Below are 19,290 nucleotides of genomic sequence, written 5' to 3' on the forward strand. Positions count from 1 at the left end.
AATACTGATGAAACCTGATTTTGTTTCCTTTCATTTCGTACTTATAGAAGTGTCAAAGCTGGGTGAGACGAACAAACAAAAACCAGCTTGTTAATCTCTGACTTCTGTTTACTTGACAGAAACATTTAATGAACACCGTAAGAGTAAAGTTAATTGATACTCACAGCTCTGCTCCGAGCCAAAGTCATTTTGTTCGCTTGTTTTGTCAGATCCTGCCGTCCAATCAGCAAGCAGACCTCCTCTGACCAGTGGGAACAAGGTTGCTCCCGACAGCGGTAAATGGCTTCTCTGATGGGCAGAGCAACACCGAATGGAACCGACTCAATGTCCTTCAGAGTGAAACCTGCCACAGTGAAATCAGTGACAGTGACACCAGGAATTCAAAGACACACACATTAACACAAGAACAATGAGGGATTATTTTCAAATTGACCATTCACAATACAAGTTTGTGAGATCATACAAGAATTTAAAGTCGCATTTGAAGTCATGCGTGGTTGTAAATTTATTAAATAAACTTTGGCAAAAGCATGAGCACCACGTACGCAAACAAAAAACTGGTTATGATTTTATCTTACCTTCAGAGGTGAGCCAGACAACAAGTTGCTCTGCCAAAGTCCTACTAGTGAATTTGTCATTCCAGTGGTTTTCCCTGGAGTTGAAATATAGGTAAAATATGTTTAGAGTTAAAAACCAGACAGAAAAAAACAACAAAAATATCCACTTTAAAGCAAATAAATCTGTTTGAATTCCTGTAATTATTCATGTCGAGAGTTGAATTACCTTCTATAGGGCTGTTCACTGCAACACGACCTTTGACCTAGAAGCATGGATGGTGGAAAAAAAAGATGAAGTTGAGAGCCAGGGGCTCAACTGGGTCAACAGGCTCGTTAATTTGCAAGGTTTGTGTATCCTCTTCTCCTGCTTTATTGGATTCAGACAGCACTCGGAGACAAGTGGGTCTCTGGAGAGTAGCAGGTTTAATGCGACACAGAATTGGCAGTGAAATGAGAGCGACGTTTCATCTATGGTGAGTGGAAGACTGCGGTAATGTGGCAAGACAGCCGTTGTTTGATTTTGGTTTGCAGAAGAAAAATGCAGACATTTGGATTGAACGAATGGGGGTTGGTCTAAACACTCACACAGTGAGCCATTGATCAGCCCTGTGACCAGGGACTGTTTAAGCACCTGCAGCAACTTCACTGACGCCTGTTGTTCGGACATGGTGTCAAAGCAAAGATGAATGGCACCGAGTGATGCTTGAATCTACGTCACTTGCCTTTCTTTTCTGTTTCTAAGCCCTGAAGCCAGAGCTCTGGGACTCGCGTTTAACAAAGACTGGAAGTCAATAAATGCTCACCAAGACAAACACAACACTGCAGCAAACAAGTGCGATAAGAAAATAAACAGGCGAGAGGATCCAGAGAGACAAACCTGCAGAGAGTCTGATCAGGTACTTGGACACGTTTGACTGTGTTGCATTCTCGTCACCGTTGATGTACAGAGCGTAACTCTGAAGAACAAAAAGTTACATATATGAATTACTCAACAGTTCACAGAGCTGATTGACCAATGAGAATCCTCAGGTATGCTCAACTCAACAGAAATGGAATGGTAGGCAGCAGAGCCGTACATACCAGGATGAGAAGTCTGGTTCGCTGACAGATGCCAGGCAGATGTGGAAAAGGTGTGTTCTCTTCACCTCTCAGGCATCGACTGAGCCAGCGGAACACGCATGGAGGCTCGGCTCGCAGAAAGGATGGGTGCTGCATTTGAACAATCAGAGCTGAGGACGTGAAAAAGCAGAATCATGGCAAAATGAAAACAGTGTTTGGGCATTTTCAAACAAATAGTCTAAAATAAATCCTGCCGGTGTCAGAGGAAACTTTGTTGGCCATATAAAGTAGACTCAGGATCAGGAGTTCTAGGTGGACTGCCATCTGACACCAAAATTGGGAGTCATGTGCCAGGCTGGATGAGCGGCACTACCCGTGGTGGGTGAGTGCAGCAGATTTCCGTCACAAATCCAGCCAAAGTCCCTTTTATTGTATATGCCTGCTAAAAGCCCCTAAAACAGTAACAACGCTGGAGCCCATACAGACAGTTGGGATAAATAAGACCTGAAAACATATAGATATTTTTGCAACATTATCAACCTGTGCTCATCGTTATAAAAGAACACAGGGAACCATTTATCTGATTCCTAAACAACAGAGGCCTATTTGACCCCATTTATTCAACGACAACATGTCTGGTCCATTTCCTGGGTTGATAGCCGTGTTCGAACATTTAATGGTCTTACCTGGGTCTATGCTGCAGCTCTCAGTCAAGCCAGTGATTAATAACGGATAATCTCTCCAGTACATGTCCACATACTCTTCCAACTGCAGATCTCTGCAAACACAACAAGACATAAAGCCAGGTGTGGAACTGGTCGTCGTCAGCTGGGCTACATAACATTGATGTGAATGTGTGACAAAGACCCATGGTTCTTAAAAAGACAAGGTTGGTTGAAGGTGAGCCGACTTTTTTAAATCCTATGATAGGTTTTGGTTTAAACAACGGCTTCCTCCCTCCACACGTGGCTTTTCCACGCAGGAATTACATCCCATCAGCATCTACTTAATTGACGGCCTGCTTAACATCTGACTATCAATAGTGTTTGATTCTCTAACAGAGCCATGACTCCCACGCCGTTCTCACTCTGTTACTCAGCGATAATGACTGACGCATTGATCATTGCTGCACACTCATGTGTCCCTCTCTCTGGGTGCTTGCTTGTGAATGTTTCCTCAAATATGGAGCTTGTGTATTTCGGTTTGTTCACAGAGCAACAGCTTCAAAATGTGAGGAGACTTTATTTGAGCAAGGAGTTTATTTGGAGCCCGATTAGGCAATACTTGCGTGCACGTGTGTAACGGTACCGAGCAGAGCAGAATGAATCCAAAAACAGCTGCGTGGATGGTGAGTGCTCTTGTTCAAAATAATACTTGATACACAATAATGAATTGGTTCACACTAATCTCTACTGAAAAAGATTTCTCATGACCAGTATTATGTGTGTAGGATTCTTCCCAGGATTATTTCTCAGCTAAGGGTGTATCTGTGATTGGAGCCTGGGGGGAGTGCCGTCTTGGATTCTGACAACGCAGAAGGCAAAAGCCGAGCGCATTATATACCCTTCATGGCCCTTCTTAAGGTCCTACCTAAGCGGTCATCCAGCCTGGGGGTCATATCTCACTACACATTTACATATAAACTCTGGATGGTCTGAATGATACAGGACAGTTATTCCAGTTTACCTGGCGAGCTGGTGTAGCAGGCAGACAAGTGATGAAGCTCTTCCTCGCAGCAGCTCGTTCAGCTGCAGCTCTTGATAGAGCAGATGAAGAACGTAGAAAAGAGCAGGGATGTGGGCGAAGAGAGGGGCTGATGTGTCCAGCTTGAGAGACGAATTAGGGGGTGGAGACGCCTATAAACCAGAATAGAAACATAATGTCCTCAGAGACAGAGGTTGAATTGAGGTTGTTTAATTGCAACATCAAAACAATGATGTCTTTATTGTCTTCACTCAAAACTGAAAGATCTTCAGATCTACATACATGATGCACTGAACATTTGTCACGCTAAAATTTGTGTCGCGTCACCATTTAGCTTCTTTTAGAATTGATTCTGCCTGTCAGACTACACAGGTACACAGGTAAGTTAACCAACTATGAGCTAGCTCGCTGCCTAAGATCCTCAGGCAGATCCCTCTTCATAGTTCTGAAGCCCAAGCTGAAGTCAAACAGGGTCAGATCCTTTTCCGTCAGAGCGCCTCAACTTTGGAACAGCCTCTCTGTTTAACACATTTTACTTCTTTAGGTACATATAACAACAGTTCCCTGTTGTTATATGTGTCGTCTACAGTTCTGTACTGCATGTACTGCATTGACTTTAATTTTGTTTTTTGAAAGACACATGGTGACCCTGCCATATCTGAAGGGTGCTGTATTATTATTTATTTTTATAAGAAATTGCTGTCTCTTGCTCAAAATTAAGGTCCCATATAGGGCTTTCTGGAGCCCAGCAGACAGGAAGTCTCTTTCATGAAAATAGTCCATAAAAATAATGTGCAGCAGAAATTACCACAGCTCTATTGACATCAGTAGTGATAGTCTCTGCGAGTCATCGCAGTAGTTTAAGGACCAGCTAATCTAGTCAGGGATGTTTGGGAAAAATGTTTGAAATACATACAGTGGACATCATTTCAGGATCTGGAGTGTCCACCATGTTGGTGAAACTTGTGTCAAGAGGTTCACAGAGAGACCAGGAGTCCATCTGGTGGTGGAACTGAGATCCCAGCAAGTATTCCCAGTCCTGAAACAACATGACAGATTCAAGTAGCCCAATAGGCAGTTTGTCTGGACAGAGTGTTCTGTAAATAGAGAAATGTACACATTTTTGCTGGCTGAACTGCCCAAACAGTCAGCTCATATTTGCCACCGGAAGAAAACGTTATATCTGACTCACTCAATTACGCACATCTAATGAGCCTTGAGCTGATTGACATTTGACAATTTCCCTCTGATGATTCCCTCTAACTTAAAAACCAAAGGACAATGATGACATCACTTTCTTGTGTCGACACAAAGTAGGGCAATTCCTGTCATCTTCTACTTCAGGCACTGTTTGTTTGTTTTTTTTGTCTAATCTTATGTTTCACAGACAGAGGCAGGAAAAGACAGGTCTCTGGCTTTGCTGTCACACTTGGTGAGACAGCTTTCTGGTCTGATGTGAACACACAACCAGCCTTCACTCACTAGCAGTCGGCAGGGTATGAACACCAACATTGACGGCCTGTCTGGAACCAACTTCACCAGCGTTTCCTTGCCACATATTCTGTCAATGATGGAAGTGCTTATTGTACATTTTCTGTTAATAATAATAATACATAATATACATACAAGTACCTTTTCACCATTTTCTGCATAGAAATAGGAGAGCTATTGAAACAGTGAATAATAAAAGAAGGCCACTGTGAAATAAATCAAACCTGAAGCTACCATGGGCAAGCATTAAGCAGAGACCAAACTTGAGACGTTCACAGTCACAAACCTCATCAGAGCCGCCGTCAGATGGACGAGCCTTCTTGGCTGCAATCACGGGAGATCGAGGAACTTCGAAGTGCAGCTGAGAACGATGAGTGAATAAGTTCAGGGCATGTAAATAACGTAACAAACTCAATAAAGAAAACGTCACATTCACATTTCGTGTCCAAGACAGCCGTTCAGTGCTGTAGCCCATGAGTGACATGAAGCAGGTGACGAACAGATTCCACTCGGCGTGAGCGCTGGTTCCTCCCAGAGCGTGGTAGACGTTGTACCACTTTACTAGCACCTGCATGGTTATAATGTTAGTGATGTAGAGTCAGTACACACTGTTACAGCGCATATGCAGCCAGTGATTTCAAGACAAACTCACTCACGCATTCCTTTTTTATTATTATAGAGAGATTTCAGGGATTTCATTAACAAAAAATGTTTTATTCATAGGTCAATCAATGCTGGATAAAATATGAACACATGTGTATGAGATATACCTAACCAATATACCTAAGACCATGGCATCTGAACCAATGACGACCTCTAACCAGGACCAGAACGTGGCTTCATTTCAACAGGGTAGCTTGAAATTGAGGGCTACAATACAATACAAATCTATTATGAAGTCCAAATCATCAACTGGGTCTCTTCCACAAAGATCTTTCACGGAGAACTGGAAAATGTGCTTGTAAAACAGCCTACATACCTTCATTGCTGACTCTTTGGGCAGAATGAAACGAATGGTTTGAAGGCACTTATTAACTGTGTGGAAGAAAGAAGGACTGTCAACAGGAGCATTTCCTTTCACACGCTTCACATTTTGGCCTGAACATGTAAACCGGTAAACATTAATCATTCACCTTTTTTCTCATTTCTCTCTCGTTGTTTTCAAAGCAGAGGAGCAGGAAACTCCAGGAAATTAGAAAACCGCACGTCTTCTAGAGTAATTAATACCACTGTGTCTCCCAACACCTCCGACCAATCGGATCCAAGCAGGCTACACCTTGCTAATTGGACATCCAGATTGGGAAAGGTCAGAGAAGAGATAGATGAATGCCATTTAATTACGAGGATCGCTTTGTCTGCCGGACTAATTACCCACAACATAGGTTAATGACCCGAAAGAAAAGCGTAAAAAGCAGAGGAGATTGTCAATAAATGCATGTACAATTCAATGCATGTTAATCTACACTCAAGCTGGTGAGAGACTTCACCAATTAAAGGTTTCCCAGATTAGTCATGTACACTACTCGCTATGTATCTGACATCCATCTCCCACTTTCTTCATAGTCAATATGTTTGACCTAAATAATCAGCGATTCCAGCGAGTTACAAGGACTTGCATTTACAGCTGCTCCTCACAATGATGCTGATTGCCAAGTGAAGCGGGTGGAGGTGGGGGGAGCAGAATGAATACGGTGTGTAATTTATGAATATCAGTTGGAGTCCTTGGTTGTTCACATAATTCTTGGAAATGCATTATCCAGTCTAGAATACACAGAGACGTTCGGAAAGAACATCAGAGAAAATCGGAGATAAACATGAGCACGAATGATGAAGTCGAGTGTGTGTCGGCCTCTTACCCAACTCTGAGGTAGCAATCTGTGGAATGGTCATCCTCAGCATTGTGCCGCTACTTAGTTCCTTCGAAAGATAAATATGAATAAGTGCATAGTGTCACTGTCTGTCGGTAAAACGATTCAACGCAGGTATAGCATGCATCATTACAACAATGAGATGACCCTTAGTCGACCTTTGATTTAAGCACTCAATCAAGATCCAAGTCATTCCTCATGTCCATGTGCTACAGAACACAAGTGTGTAGTGCCAGCACCGTTTGATAGTAATGATCACCGTTATTACAATAAGGCTTACTGTTCCTTTTAAATGTGCTTCATCTACTTGCTCTAACATCTTGCTATATTAGTCGAACTCATACCTCTTTAACTTAACATTGAGATATGTTTGTGAACAAGCAAAGTAATCACAGTACGGACGCGATGTCTCCTGAACTGCCAACTATATATTAAATCAGGCCTATGACATCATTTCCAAATCTCTATTATTAATGGCCAGCTGTTATACGCACTCACCGCTGATGCAACAATTTCAATGCCGCACAAAACAATGAAGCCCTAACAACAATCATGTCATTGTTGACATCTAAAACTGTGTCTGGCAAGTCAGTTCACAAACAAAAATGATGTTCTTACCACAATGCTATTGATGGCAGTCTGCAACTGTCTGACAGTCAAACATGAGGCTTCATACAAGCCATGTGTCAACCAACTCAGTCAGGTGGTGTTTTAATGGCAATAATAGAGCAATGCCAAGAATCCAAGTGTTAAAATAATCAAACAGTCGACAAAAACAAAGCGCACAATCTCAATGTCATTTTGGTTTTACGCTTTGTTTAGTTTAGTAAGGGTTGTAAGGGGGGATTCTACAGCTGTAGCAGGCTGATTCAGGCCAAGAGGACTGTTAAAGCAAGCACTTTACAGATCACAAGCATCCTTTCAAAAAGGTTGTCATTAAGTGTCACAGGCAGACGACAATCAGGTTATGTAATGTCAACAATTTCAAAGTGACAAAGCAACAAAATTGAGCTCATCTGGATTAGTCATGAATGAGTTGAGTGTCTTGCATCAAAGACAACTTCAACGTGTGATGCAGATGGACATGAGCCACAAGGAAGCTACTCCATAATTATCCAACCACACAAACACAACAGGAGCCAGAGCCCTTCTTTTAGGAAATAGAAAATGTCATGGAGACTGAAATCAATGAGAAGCCAAGAGGGAACATACCAGAGTGACCCTGTTGCACACAGGGTCTCTTAAAGCGGAAATGTAGTTTGTCGGCTGCTGGAATGTGTAATCGTCCAAAAACGACGTTTCGTGTTTCAAGCTTGAACGTCTTTGCTCCAGCACAGGGGAAGGCATTGCAGCCTACAGGGAGCATGAATCAAGAAACAAGGAATAACAAACAGCAGGCAGACAAGTGAGGGTCCTCTGTTGTAATGCCACTAAAACACATTACCTCATCCAACCTATGGAGATGCCTCCTGCCAGCGTTAGCCGGGGTGCTAAAGTTCTCTACTGGGGTGCTGTGCTGACTCGGAGGGTTGGTCAGGCTGAGGGTGAGGCCAGGCACGAACACTTTACTGACCTACAGCAAAAGAAAAAGTTATTTAGAGTTATTTAGTCACTGAAAAGAACATTATACAAAAACGTGTCCTTGAGTGCACTCACTCTGGTGACGCCTGTGTAGAGGACCAGACTTCCACATGCCTCAAGAACCAACATGGCACCAATACTCTGTGAATTAAAGCAATGGCCATCAACGTTTAATAATTTTTTTTTGAACAGACGAACGTTGTTTGGTAAAAGTCAAAAGTTTAAATTGACAAATGGAACTGAAAACAATCATATCAGTTGTGCATAAAAAACATATAATAATGAGTCGTTCAGTTTTCTCTGTGCATGCCTTGACATCTGTGTTTTGTGTGCGTGTGTAAGAGCTGCTGCCGTTTATTAGTCTGGTTACACAGTTTCACTGGTCTCCACAGGCCTTGGCAAAAAGCACCTCTACCGGATTTCAGGCTTTCCCACTTTGTGGCACTTCTGGATGAGTTCATGTGACGTGTACATGACTTCTTTCTTACGAAACCATTATTCCAGAGACAAAGAAACAGAATCAATATCGACCTCATGCATTTTGAATGAATGAATGAAGTCAACACTTATTTTCCACCTATTGAAAGTGGACAAAAATTTAAAAAGGTAGTCAAGACACTCGCCTGCAGCGGCTCTGCATCTTTGGCAGGAATGGTGGTCACGGAGGCGAAGATGAGCTGAGAAGCATCATTGCTCTCCATAAATTTCACACATCTGTGAAAACAATCATTTCATCAACATGCGTAAAAATGCATACATTTTAACTGCAGCGGCAAAACTCAGAAATATACTGAGAACTATAAAACAATATAGAAATGTGATAGCCAGTCATCATTTCATTGACCTCCAGTTTTTCAGCTCCACATGATGCAACAGTCGCCATACATTTCATCACAACTTTCATTCATTTCTGTTGATTTGAGAAAACGACAACAGACCTGCAGCTGGTCCATGCCAGTGACATCAGAAAACATTCAAAAAACACTGAATATGAATTTATTGGTGTTATAATCATTAAAAGAATAATAAAAAGACAAAACCCTGCGGGTACCTACTTGTTCTTGTGACTGATTTGATCTGATATCAGGTGCCATACCTGAGCTGCTGGTGAGATTCCACGAGGAAACAGAGGAATCGGCTCTCACAGAGGTCGGACGTCAGGAACACTTTAGACGCTTGGCTGCTCATTTCTCTGACAAGGCAGACCAAAGTTCAACATGATTGAAAAACCTGAAATATAAACACGATTCTGTAATGAAATCTAAAAAAAATCATTTTCACCTCTGACCCCCGGTAGACACTGTCTCGCTCCATAGCTGGTCCATACAGAGGTCTGGTACAATCGGCTCCATTTCGGGCTGCAGCAGAGTCTCGTTGACGGTGCTGTTTGGAGAGGGTTGAAAGCCGTGCGGTCCCCTACAGGACTGGCTGTTGAAGGACGTATTAAAGCGAGCCACGCCAGACAAGGACGGCGCTGCCATGCCTGGAGAGTGAGCACGGCTGGCAGGGGAAAAGAAAAATAAATAATTTAATAAATAAATACATACATAATATATAAATAAATAGATAACAAAAATAAACACATTTTTTTCTTTTAAAATCATCTAATGTCATTCAACCAATGAGGTTTAAGTGGCACGGAAAAAAGAAATACACAGTACAATATAAGGATTTCATAAATGTTGAACAGAGTAAAAATTTATATTTTGGAGGACAGAAACCCTTTCAGCATGCACTTTTTACTTGGTTTCAGTAAACATAATCAGAAACACAAAACGTAAAGGTCTGCAACTCTCAGAGATGAAATCAAAATGTAATTTTAAAAGGCAACAACATACAAGGAAGGAACAGATGTCAAAGATTGAGAATAGAATCAAACAATTACTGAGGTTGCCATAACAACGTCAAACCGTAGTTATTTTGCTCACAATAGAGTGCTTGTGTGCGTGGCCGAACAGTCATGACTCATGCACATGTAGGTGCTCTGAACGCAATGCAGCTTCACAAAAGTCCTGCTACTGCAGGTTCAAAGCTGCTTGATAAGAGACGTATATAACAATTCTAGTGTTTATCGAGAGCAACCCACTGTGGAATAAATATAGCAAGACAATGGCCTTTTGACTGAAATCCCATCCACATAAAAGGAGACCACGACTACCATCACTAAAAGTCTGATACCAAACTCACCTGAGGGCGGCCATATTAGATATACTTGGAGAGTGAACGCGGGAGTGTATCCCCGGTGATGAAGTGATGTTTCTGGCTGGGTGGTTGTGGAGGGAGCTGAAGGGTAGAGGAGAGCTGGGACATATCGAGGCAGGCTCAGTAATCAGACAAAAAGAAAATTCAGACAAACTATCAACATCATCAGCTACAGCTGTGAGTTGACCACACTTTACATATATGGACACTCACCTTGTTGCAGTGAGTCCTGATGCCCGACCGCCGTCAGGGGTGTCCAGGCGCAGAACGTTACGCAGATGTGCCGTCAAAACTCCTGTCGCCATGAGACTCAATGTGAAAGCAGCTGGTTCTGTTGGACAGCGCAGCACGGTGGAACGCTCCTGGCATGAAAGGACATTGGTAAAATAAAAAGGCAGTCATGTGACATTGGCAGATGAGTTTGTCTTTTCAGTCACACACTTCATGGGTGACCTTGCGCAGTGTCCAGACCGAGTGTGTTCCCTGTACAGTATCATAGGAGATCACTATAGATGGTTCTGAGCAGCTGAACACAATTCTCATTGAGGAGTCAGCCACATAGTCCACACGGGATCCATCAATCTGTCCTGAAACACAACACAAACAGCCTTTACTAGTTGAGTATTATAAAAAGTGCGTTTTAGACCAAGACCAAGATTTTAAAACACATCATTATGTCAGTAATTTCAGTGAACAGGAATTAATTTCAGCGCTTGATTTGCATGTGCCCAAAAGGATTAGACAGGGCAGAGTAAGAAGCTGCAAAACTGAATTCAAAATTTAAACTTTTTGTTTGGCAGATGTTTTTCCACACTAGCTGCTCTCTAGTTTCTTTACATTTAGTGCAGTGGATCGTTGGTCTCACACTGTGTTTATACAGGTGCAGCATCATTCGCTGGTTTGGAGCATAAACCAAAAAGATCCTTTCAGACTTGATAAAAGGAGTCTATTAAGAATTTATTTTTGACTGAAGAGCAGTACGTGCTGAAAGCATTGATCCATCACTACCATGTTTGTCCATATGATATCTAATCCGTCATGTGAACAGAAAGAGGGGTGAAGAAAACGTTGGTACCTGTGGCTTTGTACACCACTGGTGCGATCTCGTCTATCGGATGCAGCATGCTGAACACCGTGGGCAGAGATTCGCTGGGGGTGGGAGAGATTTGACCATGAATTCAGTTGAAAGGAAGACTCATTTGGGGCTCGGCCCGAGTGTGCATGCAATGATGATGTGCGTGGCGCTCCTTTTTTTCTAGAGTGGGCTACTATTTTCCTGCCTACCCTGGAGGGCAGTGCTGAGAATCAGCTGCTGTGGTTTTTCGCTCCAACAAAAGTCCAAACTTGGTGGGCCAGACCTTTAAGACCTGAAAGAAAAAATGGACCACACAATCTTTCAATAGGCAACAGTTCAAACCAATGTCCATTGGCCAGGCCATAAAGTGCAACGGCAATGTTCAATTATTATAGTACGAGTATGTTTAAAGTCACAGACTACATTGTAAAATCACACTTGGACTTGTACTCACTTGGAAAGGCAGTGGTGAAAGAAAATCCTTCCCAGCAACTGTGTGAACATTGATGCAGCAGGACTGAACAATGCAAACTGTGTGTTCCACTTTTTCCTCTGTAAAATATCAGATTATCAGGTTAGATGAGCAGAGAGTAGGCGTGTGATCACTACATCTTTATCAGCATACCGTCTTTCTTACTGTCCGAAACAGCAAAGTCACACCATAAAGCCTGTAGGAACAAAACATACAGAATAAATCACAAACATAAAAGATGCCACACAAACAGACACGTAGATAGCAGTGCAATTATGGCTATCTAAAATGAAAGATAAGACCAAAACCAGTGATGTCAAGTTCCAGGATTTTGTTTTGAGCAGAAGATGGACAGTCATGCTCAAACGAGAGGTCCAATGTCCATTTTCGCACTTGTTGTTAGATATAATTAAGGATTCATTGTGGACTAGACCAGAAGCAAACAAAAACAGTACAACATAACTGACATTTGACTTCCAATTTCATTGACTTCTAAAAGAGAAGCTATACGTGAGGTTTGAGCATATTATTAAACGAGTGCATTTTCCTTGTACAAAATGCGTTGGATCACGCTACTCCATCAAAAGAGCAGATTTCTGTATTCAAAGCTCTTGCGGGTATTCATCAGTGGCGGACCTGCTGCACGGGACTGTCGACTGTAAAGGCCTTGTAGACGTTGGAGGCCTCCGTTCGACTGCCATGACTCCAGACGACCACGTTTCCAGCTGTGTAGAGCTCCTCTTCAAACTCCACATCCTCCTCCCCTACACTGACATGACCCTTCCTCAGCTGCCAGGACTCCTGTCAATGAGAACCAGGACAAAAGTGGCTTCATGAAAAGCACAAATCAAAAGTGGGTATTCTTTTAAACCACATAAATATGATGGGAATTCATGATTTGATGACATATGAATTATCAATCAAGGTACAACACATGAACAGGAAAGAATACTGAGCGTTATCTTAAGTTCGAAAGTGCATTTACAAAAAACTGGCTTAACATCAGAAAACTGCAAACTCTTAAGATTGTCAAGAACCAGACGCGACCTCTTTTCAGTCAGTGTTGGGGTATTTTATTTGGTCTTATTGACAGTTTTAATTAGAGAATACAAATAATACCTCTTCATGAGTGAGTGTGCTGGTTGCATGAAATTTGATCGGTGGTCGGGATTGGCCCCTATTCCTGATATTAATTGCCAAAATAAATATCAAGCTCAAAGGTTCGATCATTGAGATCAAATCAATTGTATCTCACAGAAACAAACAAACTAAGAGGCATATCTAATCTTGTGACTGCTTCTTGTTGAGTTTCAATCTAGTACCACCGCCAGGAAGGTTATGTTGGCTTGTCTGTCCGTCTCCATTCCATTAACTTGAATAGCTAGAGGGATTGGGATGAAATATTCAGGAAATGTGAGAACTGGAACAATGAAAAGATGATTCTGTTTGGAAAGTGAGCCGTATCCTTTTTTTTAAAGAGGATTCTCAAATATTGGGAGATTGTGTTGGGATGGACTGAAGTTGCTTGGTGGAGGTTTGCAGTCTCCAAGTACTTTTCTAGTTTATTGTACACTTTAGTATGAACACTGGCATTTCAAAGTAAGCAAAGCAGCATTGCTTCAGCATAATATTGGCATAGAAAACTGGAAAAGACAGGTCTCAACATGCAGGCATTATTTCCCAACAAAATGCTAATTTGGAGTAAAATCATCTGGAAAAAAGGAGATTTTCTGCCATACACAATGATTCTTTTAATGGAATAGATGCCAATGATTCGTCGTTAATCCTCCCAGCCATCTGTACTCACTCTGTCTCTCTCCTGCAGACTGACTTCTTGCAAGGACCCCACCAGGCCAGCAGCACCGTCTGACGACCAGAGCTCAGAGGCTGGTTGAAGCTCTCTGAGCTGCAGGTTGAAGGCGTTGGGATGGTTTTTGCAGTGCTCACGGCCAAATGGGACAAACGACTGCAATTCCCCTGCGGCAATCATCGTGGCTCTTTCTTCATACACGACGTCCGACATGAGTCCCAGTTATCAGCATTATTTCTAGATGGAATGACGACAATATTTATTTCAACACATAACCAAGTGGTGACACATCAGTGCCGACAAAGGCACCTGCAGCCTTCCTGCAGCAGGAGAAGGACACAAGGCAGAAGCCTGTCACTACACTATCATTTCTCATCTCAATTAATCGCGAGTTAACTCGAGATTGATGGCACATGTTGTATCAGTCCATACTGCATCTTACGGGAAGGTGTTGTCGACAGCAGAGGGGCCAGTAATGTTTCCAAAGTTAGCAGCGCCGGCTAGCGTGCTAGCTAGTGTTAGCTCAAACTGAAAAGGTCTGCAGTGACACAAACCTGGTAATAAGCAATGGTCTGGCGCTTGTCGCGGAGTCCCAGTCTGTTATTAGGTCCAGTCTGATAGTCCTTGAGGCTCTGGCTTTTTGATGACAACGACAGTTTATGGAAATTTGCCGTCAACGTGATTTCAAACCACCGCGGACATAACGTCAAGAGCCACATCCGGTTCCGGCGTAAGTCAGCCAATCAACACGTAGACACGTGACGAGTTCTTGCTCGCTGCTGCAGCGTTTGCGCACAGTGATGGAAACGCCGCTGAGACAGTGTCGAGGGGGATGAGTGGCGTTAGAGGACCGCGTTCGTCACAACCTTACCGTTGTACCATTGAGCACGTCGCTCGCCTGTGTAGCTTTTCGCTCTTTTCAAACGTGTCACTCTGACAGCGCTGTCATGCTCACCGGCAATGACAATGTACTGTTGAGAGTCGAACCCGCTTGCTTGGATGTTTGGATTCATCGTGTTGAGAAACACTTTTGCTGCTTTGCAAATACCGAGGAGGATCGGAGAAATGCGTTGAAGTATATATTCTGAATCAGTGGGGCAGAATTCAGTAGGTATTTGTTTGGGGACATGGACCTCATTCTCTGGACCCCTTGAAGGTCACCAGTAGGCCAGGGTTCAAGGGGCTATTGGTGAAGATAAATAGTGATGATGTTAGGTTTGTTTCATCCCAGGCTAGATGGATGGATGGACGGGCGGACGGATAGACAGACAGATAGATAGATAGATAGATAGATAGATAGATAGATAGATAGGAGAGAGAGACCGATTGGAAATGTGTGCTTGGCAGGCATTAGCGCCAGGAGATGACAGTGCAGTGCGTAATGTCTGCCTTGGGGCTGAAGAAAGACCAAATGTATTTATGTGTTTAGTCAATTTAGGATGCAATGAATAGCTCTAGTGGTCTAATTGGTCCATGCAGGAGGCTGCTCACCTAAACAAGGTCCCCATTAAACAAATCTCCAGGGACTCTGATGAGTGTGTGATGAGAGCAACAAGAACTACGTGGTAAAATGTGTGTGTGTGTGTGTGTGCAGTCATATATGAATGTATCATGACTTGATGCAAGGATTTCAGTTTGATGGAAATCTCTGGATCCATGGTCGGCCTCCAGCTGGGATGTCAAGATCCCATTTTTAAAATCTCCACTCCAAGTCTCTGATAACTGCACCCTGGGAAGACAAGACCCTATTTTTATTCTTTCAGCCTTGATGACACAAAGCTTGTCATACCAGACAGTTGAGAGCGATTGATAAGAAGGGGAAAGCTCAGCATGCTTCAGCATTTTAGGGATTGTGGCGAGAAGAGGAGGACTTCACTGAAGCCACAGAGAGAACCTCAAGCTGACAGGCTCAAAGGTGGTCCCTATTGAGTCAAGCCATTTGGACACTGCAGCGTCTGATCCGGCCCGGCTCAGCTGCCTGTAGGACATCAAGCCAAGACCCATCATGTCAAGAGGCATCAGGGGCCATAAACTGACAACTTCCAGAATCCACGGCTTCCTCTGATCCAGGTGGACATGAAGTCACTCAGCCTTCCGGTATTTTTGGGGAGAACCAACTCTCCCCTGACAGTCAGCACCCAGAGACGACGCCATCCTTGACTGTACAAGAGAACTCAACCCCTCTGGTGTTTGTCTGGAGTGGTGAACTGACCGAGTCAGCAGCCTGGAGGGTGAAGAAGGGACCCCCGAGGTCCATGTGTGAATCCCCTTGTTGCCGTTGCATCCATCCAGAAACGATGCTGTGGGTTTCTTGATACTTAATGGAAGGAAATCTGAGCATCCATGAGTGCAATATTGTAGACCACCATAAGTGCAGTCATGATTCCTTTGATGGCTTCATCACAATCATCTGCTTAATTGCGGAGATACTCGGCACAGCTGCAGTGTCATTTGCATCGCTGTGTTTCCCGGACTTCATCTGGCAGGCTGACCTGTTGTCTCCATCCTCGGCTTCTGCTGCCGTTAACCAGGTTTAGCCATCAGGGGGTTGCGCGGTAAATCATCCATCTCATTTCTCTGGGCCAGGCGATCTTTCACAGGACCACAGGAGGCTGAAGGAGGAGGAGAGTGATGAAGAACAAGATGCTTCCCACGTGGCTGATGGCAGGCTGCTTGTGTGCTGTGACCAGGTCGACGGCTTCGGCCGTCACGCTTATGTCTCCGTCCTCAGTTCTGTCCTGAACTTAGTTCCTGATGGACCTGGTGGACATCAAGAGACATTTTGATTTACAAAGACTGGATCCTGCTGGATCTGCTGCTGTGAGGACAGCCAATTCTGCAGTTTTGTTTCAACAAGTTTCAGATCAGTTGTCCTCAACTGTGGTCTTCTGTTTAGAGTTGTAGATACCAAATTCAGCCTTGTCTCCGCACCAATGAGTTTTTTGAAACAGGAGGGACCTCTGGCTTAAACTGGAATTCAGATGTTGTAATTCAGCAGTGTGATCCATGGAATATGCCATGATGAGGAAATCAACATGGACATAAGTGAGGTGAAATAAAGGGGGTGGGAAAATAATCAAACTGGTTTTATAATGAATTCATCATCATGAATCGCATTTCACTATTTAAGTAAAAATGTGTCCACATAGGCTTCCACATCAGGCAGTGCTGCTGGGATCAGCAACTCTCAGCTCCATCAAGGGTACAGAACAGTAACGTTGCTTGTGTTTCCCTCCTTTTTTAAACTTCAAGTTTACTCCCCTTCAACATGGTGGTGACAAAACTCCCAGAGCAAGAGGGTTTATTTGTGATGAATTTCCATGCTGAAATGACTCTGGTGAGAAGACACAGTCTCGTATTAAAGCCAGTAGACTATCTGATGGTTTCTATTGCTCTAACTGTTTTATCAAAAGATCACGCTCCTCTGGCGGCACAGAGCTGAGATAGCCGCAGCAGAGTCACAGAGTCGGACCTGTCACTGTGCCAGGAGTCATGCACCAGCGCACTCCTCACTCTGTCATCTTCTAACCAGATCAGCTGGGTCGGCGGGGGGATTCCCCTCCTCCCCTCATGGAGGGCGAGTCGTGATCCAGCACAGGTGAGTGCAGAGTCTGGGCCCAAACTATTGATGTTGCTGCTGCATATGACACACATCGTCCCTTCTCGAACTGCGTCGTCTTGCCTGAACATGCAAGGCGGTTCTGCTGAATTACAGCGCGATATAAGTGTCAATCTAGCGCCAACGCCACAAGGGGTGGAGCCTGTCAGCGGAGGTCCAAAAGCTCTTGAGCTTCAGGATCAGAGGAGAAAGATGACAAGCACCAGTGAGCATGGAAAACTGTTCTTCTCACCAAAACATGGAGAGCGTCATAAGAAATAGGTGAGGCCAGTTGAAAGAATGAGGGACGCGTTTGGTTGCTTGGCAGGATGATGTCGCACCCTGAAAGTTTTGAAACCAACTTATTTCTTCTAGTATTCCTTCTCTCTGATAATGGATTGGTGGATGCTGTGTCGGTGGCCAAAGTCGAGGTCAAAGAAACACTGGCGTTGCTTTGAATGAAAATGCTTGTCTCAGACAGCTGCTGTGATGCAGTGCGTGCTCCAGCCCCCAGCTCTCACCACAGTTGGGTCCAAGCTCAAGTGGATGGCAGCTTGAAGTCAAACAAAGTATTTCTTATGATTCTAATATCATGATCATAAATAGGAGGGCATTCACTGAAAAGGTCAAACCCCTGTGCGGCGCCACCGCCACGACATCCTGCAAGTCCGACTTGTCAGTCATCTGAAGGAACGTTTTCTTCCTCACATTCCATCAACATCAAAATACTAACGATGATATTTCCTCCATCAGCTTCCCCTTCCTGCCAGGATCTGTGTCCAGTCACCGCTGTCAATTAAATACGCTCCTGTCCAGCGTAATCCACTTCTTTCTGGCCTGATCGCATTAGCTCTCAGATGGTGCCATCATGGTTGAGAGGAGGAGCAGCAGGTCATCTGCTGACGGTGAGGAGACACCAGAGGGACTCGCAGCAGACGCCATGCTGGTCATGTTGTGCTTGCAAGTTCCTCATCAACTCAGTCCAACTCACATGGTGTCACGTCTTTTTTGTTTACTGAAAATAGGTGTCTCTCCTTCATGTGTGATGGATCGGCAGCTCTGTGTGAGACTCTCGCGAGGACCTTACATCTGTAACACTGCGGGTCGACCGGACACCTGACCCTCTTTCGGGAGGGTAGCTGCTTTATGGGCTGTGATCAAATGACAGCCATTTGATCACACACATCTACAGCTGTGACTGCTCAACGAAACCTTTGGCTAAAAATGGAATTGTCGCTATAGAACTGTTCTTTACAAGCATTCTGCTACATCTCGTCCGCCGTATGTCTCCATTTGACCCTGATCCTCCTGGAAATATCAAGTGGCGTAGATAGAAATGTGGGCGCCACTGACTTGACTCCTCTATGTTTGGACGTGGCTCCCGCCACCAATAACGTGGCCCCGCTCTGTGTGTGTGTGAGCCACGCTGCAGACTGGATAAATAAATAAATGATGATTCTGCATTGTTTGCAATAATCCAACAGGCGTTTGTATGTTTGCTAGTATAAGCTTCATTTTGTTGTTTAGTTTTTTTATTTGAATAAAGTTTTAGCGTACAAAATTAATGGCGGAGTGAGTTCGGAGCAGAAGAAAGAGGGAGGCAAAGTAGCGTTGAGAAAAGATGAGTCACGACACCGACTTCAGCACCTTGGACAGCGACACCAGCGACGGCGCGGTCCCTGTGCTCCGACCTCCGACCTCTCCTCTGCGGCAGGGAATATTAGTTGGAAAATTGAGAACTTGTGAAGCTGTTCTCTCAAGTGTCCACCCCCAGTCTCCTCTTCTCTCCTGCAGCTACAAACAAGGTGAAAATCTGACACACTAAAATCACTCTGGGAACCTTTCACGACAGCGTGAACATTTCACTTGATCA

At 43.9% G+C, this 19,290-nt stretch overlaps 1 protein-coding gene across 3 annotated transcripts in view; it reads right to left on the minus strand.

Annotated features, from left to right (window-relative positions):
- The window catches only part of anapc1 (anaphase promoting complex subunit 1), a 57,371-nt gene extending 42,853 nt beyond the window's left edge, over window positions 1-14,518 (minus strand). For all 3 annotated transcript variants that reach the window (XM_053874354.1, XM_053874353.1, XM_053874355.1), the window contains exons 1-28: window positions 14,374-14,518; window positions 13,817-14,056; window positions 12,646-12,810; window positions 12,163-12,205; window positions 11,992-12,089; window positions 11,747-11,829; window positions 11,538-11,611; window positions 10,904-11,049; window positions 10,676-10,824; window positions 10,448-10,561; window positions 9,542-9,760; window positions 9,357-9,452; window positions 8,884-8,974; window positions 8,336-8,401; window positions 8,124-8,252; window positions 7,892-8,032; window positions 6,668-6,728; window positions 5,791-5,846; window positions 5,248-5,379; window positions 5,098-5,172; window positions 4,237-4,359; window positions 3,303-3,472; window positions 2,303-2,394; window positions 1,638-1,786; window positions 1,435-1,513; window positions 784-820; window positions 579-652; window positions 165-343 (exon numbers count right to left, since the gene is read on the minus strand). In XM_053874354.1, coding sequence (XP_053730329.1) covers window positions 165-343; window positions 579-652; window positions 784-820; window positions 1,435-1,513; window positions 1,638-1,786; window positions 2,303-2,394; window positions 3,303-3,472; window positions 4,237-4,359; window positions 5,098-5,172; window positions 5,248-5,379; window positions 5,791-5,846; window positions 6,668-6,728; window positions 7,892-8,032; window positions 8,124-8,252; window positions 8,336-8,401; window positions 8,884-8,974; window positions 9,357-9,452; window positions 9,542-9,760; window positions 10,448-10,561; window positions 10,676-10,824; window positions 10,904-11,049; window positions 11,538-11,611; window positions 11,747-11,829; window positions 11,992-12,089; window positions 12,163-12,205; window positions 12,646-12,810; window positions 13,817-14,032 — 3,057 coding nt within the window. In that variant the 5' untranslated portion in view covers window positions 14,033-14,056; window positions 14,374-14,518. The remainder of the gene's footprint in view (window positions 1-164; window positions 344-578; window positions 653-783; window positions 821-1,434; window positions 1,514-1,637; window positions 1,787-2,302; window positions 2,395-3,302; window positions 3,473-4,236; window positions 4,360-5,097; window positions 5,173-5,247; window positions 5,380-5,790; window positions 5,847-6,667; window positions 6,729-7,891; window positions 8,033-8,123; window positions 8,253-8,335; window positions 8,402-8,883; window positions 8,975-9,356; window positions 9,453-9,541; window positions 9,761-10,447; window positions 10,562-10,675; window positions 10,825-10,903; window positions 11,050-11,537; window positions 11,612-11,746; window positions 11,830-11,991; window positions 12,090-12,162; window positions 12,206-12,645; window positions 12,811-13,816; window positions 14,057-14,373) is intronic.
- Window positions 14,519-19,290: the final 4,772 nt, after the last annotated feature.

Source organism: Synchiropus splendidus, chromosome 9 (assembly GCF_027744825.2).
Source record: "Synchiropus splendidus isolate RoL2022-P1 chromosome 9, RoL_Sspl_1.0, whole genome shotgun sequence".
NCBI lineage: Eukaryota > Metazoa > Chordata > Actinopteri > Syngnathiformes > Callionymidae > Synchiropus > Synchiropus splendidus.